At 37.8% G+C, this 6,407-nt stretch overlaps 1 protein-coding gene across 1 annotated transcript; it reads left to right on the top strand.

Moving 5' to 3' along the window:
* The first annotated feature begins 3,470 nt into the window (after window positions 1–3,470).
* On the top strand, window positions 3,471–4,824 carry LOC117212663. The gene has a single exon (XM_033457614.1). The coding sequence runs from the start codon at window positions 3,471–3,473 to the stop codon at window positions 4,758–4,760; it is 1,290 nt and encodes a 429-aa protein (XP_033313505.1). The 3' UTR covers window positions 4,761–4,824.
* The last annotated feature ends 1,583 nt before the right edge of the window (window positions 4,825–6,407 follow it).

Raw genomic sequence — 6,407 nt, 5'->3', positions numbered from 1 at the left:
TCACTGCTGTTTGCTGCGTGCGCCGTTGCTATCCATATGCCTGCTCTTGAGTTTCCATGCTCGCCCGTGCCGGTTGTTGATTGACGATGAAAGTTTCCACGTCCTCTGCTCGTATTGCCTTTGTTCCCTCTTCCTCTGTTTCGACCACGTGTTGGCCCATGCCAATAGCCGTTACTGCTTCCCGCTTGGACGCCATTTTGACACTCTCTCGCAAAGTGTCCTAATCTTCCACATCTGAAGCATCCTTCCTTTTTTGCAGAAAAGGCGTTGGTTTGCCTTTCTCCTCGATTGGATTTATTTTTCTTCTCTGCTATCTCTATTTTATTTTTTGCATACGCTACCGTTTGATCCTCTTCTTTCAATGCGTCTATTATGTCCGCTATGTAGCTGTATTCTTCGGGTAACGTATTCAGCATGTAATTCAGCTTTTCCCTCTCGCTTACTTATGCGCCCGCACTTTTTAATTCATTGATTAATTTTTCAAAGTCGTTAAAGAATGATGCTGAATCACTGTAGTTCTCCAGTCTTATGTTCTCCAATCTCCTTCTGCATACGATCTGCAGTGCCGTCGACTCTTTCAAGTACATTTCATCGAACCTTTTTATTATATCATACGCCGTTTTTCCTTCCCTAACATACTCCAATTGTCTGTTCGATATTGCACTATGAATTATATTAATCGCCTTCAAATCCTTTTTGTCCCAGTCTTCATCGTCTCTTTCGTTCTTCATTCTAGTTGTAACAACCTCGCATTCCTTATATTTGAGAAACATCGTGATTCTTTGCTTCCACATTCCATAATCCTCACCATCGAATATAGGTATCATGATTTCCGATCTCTCCATTTTAATTGATTCTTCCTTTTTTCTTTTCTTACTCAAGCGTTCCTACGTGCTCGAAGTATATTTTTTTCTGAAACTTTTTTTTCTTTACTGAAAACTCACTCGCAAGATCGTAACCACGCACTAAATATCTTGCAAAGCTAGTAACCACGCTCTGCTACCATGTTAAGGAAATTCGAGGATTTGGGAATACAAATTATTGACTATATTTCCCATACAACAGTTATACACCTATATTCCTCTCTAAGAACGTCTTGCACGCACGCTGGTTGCCAACCGACTAGCCTAGATTCTTCTAACATCTGGCAACAGTCTTTTGTCTCCACTGAGTCCTTGACGCCCTCTAACCCTTACACACACACTCTCATGTACAGTGTAAATGTATCACTTCCCTAACAGTTTTACTCTCTCCAGGGTATCCTTTTCATACTTTGATTTTAAATCGATGACAATCTTAAATAGTATGCCTCATATTTTTAAAGTATAAAATTATATACTATGTTATTGTATAATGTATTATGTACAGTTATATATATATATATATATATATATAATAATTCTATATTGAAAAAAATATGAAATTAACATGATATATACATTACTACATAAGTTATATATAAAATATGTATATTATACCCTTGCCTACTGACTGATATGAATTTCTTTCGGTCTCGAATGCGTTAAAAGAGAGCGCAAAGAAGTCGAAATTACTTATTGTAATTAGTAAAACGACCTGAGAGGCAGACAGATCATGTTTTCGCTCTCTTTAAGTCTTTCATCGAGACAGACAATCTACAGGTATTAATCGACCAATTTCTCCAAGCTGATAACTTCGAATTGATGTTTATATATAAGAAGTGTTATGTGTTAATCTGTCTAAATGTTTAAAAGGTGTTATAAATTAAATGTTGTTAAACGATACGTAATTGCCTTTTGATCGTAAATTTTACTATCAAGGGGTCTTTTATGTATGCGTAATGATTGTGAATTATAACAATTTATGTGATCGATATTAAAGGTGTTTAAAAGCATGTATTTTTTTCTATATTATTATTCTCCTATATTATTATCCTATATTATTATAGCATTCCTATATTATTATAATATCCAATTACATGTTGATACACAAGATATACAGATTATTATTTATAACGTTTTGGTTTTCTTAATTGAGTCATTCATTTAGTACAAATGATAAGAAATTAGTAATAATTCACAAAAAAAGGATATCGTAGTAGAAATATTATAAAAAAACATTTTCTGTTTTAGTGCAGAGTTACTCCTTCTTACAGACAGTGTCGTACAAATCTGTACGTCTCTGAGAAAATGTAGGTATCTGAGCCCTTACTTCCTCAACAACTTTTAGATCTGATAGAAAAAAGAAACATACGAAGTAATAAGTAATGCTTACTAATAAATTCAACAAATACAGAGGAAGATGGCTAAATCGATAAATTAACGAGACTAAAAATTAATTACATCATGGATCTCTCGCTTTTAATTTTAAGCTGTAAATTACCGATATCGGTGACTTTTTTTTTTCATTATTTATTTGTTGAAATTTTTTTTTTTTTTTTTTGATATCGGCGACTGCCATATTCTCTTGAGTTTCCAAATCGTAAGGAATCTTTCCCCAGGGATTGGTCAACTGTGTATGTCCCCATGCGACGTAACTTGCTTAAGGGACACGAGCCGGTGATATGCAGGCAACGTATGATTGATTATCATTCGCTCTGAAACGCTGAAGTAATGACCAGTGCAGTGGTCCAGTGGTCATATTGAATGCCGCTGGGTATATCAGCATTTGGCAACCTAACCCAGAAAAGCAGGAAATATGAAGCCACCGAATACCAATTAACTTCGTAGTTGCACGGTTCACATTCCATCATTTCTGAATATGCGAGGACAGTCCTCTTATTGTGCTTTTAATTCTTTTATTTGTTTCATTTTCAGCAAATATACTGGTTTTTTAAATTAAGCTTCTTTTTATACAGAGTTACAGATTATATTAATTTTATATAGAATATATTTAAGAAAGATATTTAATTTTTTGCTAGTTAAGTATTGATCGATTAAGTTACTGTACCTTTGTTCTGTCACGGTGGTCGTGAGAACGCAGCGAAAGGATGATTATATCTCACATACCTTGGCCAGCAAAATAGCGACTAAACAGTAATAGAAACCCTATGTGACCGGCATCCAGCGATAACCCCTCCACAGGAACCAAGTCCTTGACATAAAAAGGTACCTCTCAAGTCAGTACTGGACATTCTTTTCTGTGCTGTTTGACCATTCTGTATCGTTACTCTGTCAGTGTTTAATAAATTTTCTAATAACAATCAAAATTGAAGTACGAATCTCTCACCTTGCTTGCGGAACGTGAAATTACCCCGAATCGACATGACAAAATTGGCGATCCCGCCAGGATCCAGTCATCGCATCAAGAGGAAACTTCAACGGGAACTCTACGGATTCTACAGCGAAGGACCACGGTCACCTCCTTGATCAAAAGAAGGATCTGCAAAGAATCTCGGTAAGCTGGCTTTCGTACATTGTCGAAACCGTAAACCTGAAATACGTTCTGAAGATAGTGACTCTTCTTCCGCCGAAAGTGTCATATTTCTCAGCATGAACCCAACTGACAAGAGTACCGCTAAACAAAACGAACTAATCGCTACCCTGATTGAACAATTTGAAAGCCTAACTCACGAGTTTAGAAGCTTTAGAAACAGCACCGATCAAAACATTAAAAACATAAAGGAATTTGCGGAAACTAGCGATAGAAATCGCTCTAAAGAAATACGCGATCTTGCAAAAACCATGGAAATAAAATACGACACCGAGACTGACCAGTCGCAAATAAACACCCATTTAGAAACCGCTGCTGATAACGTAACGGATGACGAAACTGACGGACCGAACACGTCACAAAGACCACGAGCCGCATCTAGCCGCGCCGCGATTAAACCAATAAACAACTACAACGAAGATCGAGGGCTCGAGGCAGATAAGGCCATACGAACTATCGAGACACTACGAGGTCGAGATGACGTAGGCGTTGAAGATTTCATCTTATCGGTCCGCAAAGCAAGAGCTAGGTGCAAGGCAAGTGACAGAGAGCTATTATTAGATCTCATACTGATCGAAAAGATTACCGACAACGCGAAACGAAACATACGATATCTAAAAATCAACTCGTTCAAAGACTTATATTCATGCTTAGGCCAACACGTATTAACACCAACAACTATTAGCAACTGTAGGGACAAATTAAAGAATTTAAAACAAGGGGCAACAGAAAGTGTACAATCTTTTAACTCCAGATTCCGACAACAGCTAAACGAATTAAATTATGCAGTCCAAAACGAAAACCGCACACCAACAGAACGACGCGTAGCTATAGATATTGAAGAACGCGAAGCACTTAAAACATATTTGCTCAACTTACGATACGAGATAGGACAGATGGTGGTATCTAGCGATCCAAAGAACCTGAACCTTGCCCAACAACTAGCAGCTGATAGAGAACAATGGTTACGAGAAGCAAATCGTGTCGCCAACCGCCCAAAGAATCAATCTCACAACACTACATTAGTATCCAAGCGAACTACTACCGATTCACAGCCACAAACTTTTGCTCAGCTACCTAGCCGACCATTAGACGACCGCATGAAACCGAAGTGTCCAAAGTGTTTACGAATTGGACACACAGCCGAAAAATGCTACTCTCGAAATTTTCCATTCGCCAGCCAAGGAAAGATTCCACCTCGAGTAAACCAAACAACGGAGAACCCAGAGAAAGCTTACCTCGAGTTAACTGCACCACCACCGGAAGATTACTATCAATCGTACTGCAACGAAGAGACGGAGGAAGAGCCAGATTCCTCATCGATACCGGAGCAGGAATCAACCTTATAAAAGAAAAAGCCTCACTAAACGTCCAAACTTCTAACCCAAAAACCTTTCTAATGGGAAGTGACAAACATACCACTAACAAAATTTGCAATTTAACCATGCTCAAGAAAAATCATCAATTCTACGTAGTCTCTAACAACTTTCCCCTAATCGAAGATGGAATAATCGGACTCCCATTCCTTACAAAGTATCAATACAGCGTCACTAACAATAAACTAACCTTAGACGAAATTATATTACCATTCCAGGAAACCGATAGCAAGATAAGACCAGGAGAAACTCTAATCTCAGCCCAATACATCGAAGGAAAGCCCACAACAGTATGTTTCATCAACACTGGTAAGCAAATCTGTCACATTACAAACGAAATAGAGAAACCCGATAAACTAAGCCAAATTAATAAATTCGCACAAATAATACGTACCAAACATATTGATCCAGAACCTCGAGAACCCCTTGAGAAAATCCTCATCAATTACTTAGACGTTTTTAATATGGAAACAGACTCATTACCATGTACCAACTTGACAGAACATACAATCGCACTCAAGACAGACAAACCTATAAACATCAAATCTTATAGACCGCCCGAATGTCATAAAAAGGAAATCGAGACTCAAATCAACGACATGTTAGACAAACAAATCATAGAACCATCGGACAGTCCATATAACGCACCAATTTGGGTAGTTCCAAAAAAATTAGATGCATCAGGCAAACAAAAATGGAGAATCGTTATAGATTTTAGAAAATTAAACGAGCAAACAGACCAAGACGCGTATCCTTTACCAAATTCGGACGAAATACTCGAGCACTTAGGCAAAGCTAAATTTTTCTCGGTCCTAGACCTCTCGTCAGGATTTCACCAGATACCTATGGAGCAAAATTCCAAAAAATATAGTGCATTCTCAACCCCACAAGGTCACCTCCACTATAATCACATGCCCTTCGGCCTTAAAAACGCACCGGCGACGTTTCAACGTATGATGGATACCGCGCTACGGGGGTTAATAGGAAATAACTGTTTCGTATACCTGGATGACATTATAATATTCGGGAGCACCATCCAAGAACATAACCGAAATCTAGCCATTATACTAGACAGACTACAAAATTTAGGATTAAAAATACAACCGAACAAATGCGAATTTTTGAAACCAGAATTGGAATACTTAGGACACGTAGTAACAAAGGAAGGAGTAAAACCTAATCCCAAAAAGATTCAAGCCGTGAAAGACTTTAAAACACCAAAGACCGCGACCCACATAAAATCATTCTTAGGACTCGTTGGATACTATAGAAAATTTATACGTAATTTTTCTGAAATCGCAAAATCATTGACAGATCTCACAAAAAAGGACACTCCATTCCATTAGACCGATAGACAACAACTTGCATTTGACACACTAAAACAAAAACTCTGCGAAGCCCCTGTACTACAATATCCAGACTTTGACAAAACATTCACATTAACAACAGAGGCAAGTAACGAAGGGTTAGGAGCAATACTCTCCCAAGACGGACATCCATGCTGTTATATATCCCGAACTTTGAACCCTCCTGAAAAGAATTATTCCACAACCGAGAAAGAGTTATTAGCAATAGTATGGTCAATCAAAAGACTAAGACAATACCTACTTGGTAGAAAAT

Source organism: Bombus bifarius, unplaced genomic scaffold, assembly GCF_011952205.1.
Source record: "Bombus bifarius isolate JDL3187 unplaced genomic scaffold, Bbif_JDL3187 scf7180000008349, whole genome shotgun sequence".
Taxonomy (NCBI): domain Eukaryota; kingdom Metazoa; phylum Arthropoda; class Insecta; order Hymenoptera; family Apidae; genus Bombus; species Bombus bifarius.
This window is presented reverse-complemented; position numbering and strand designations above follow the sequence as displayed.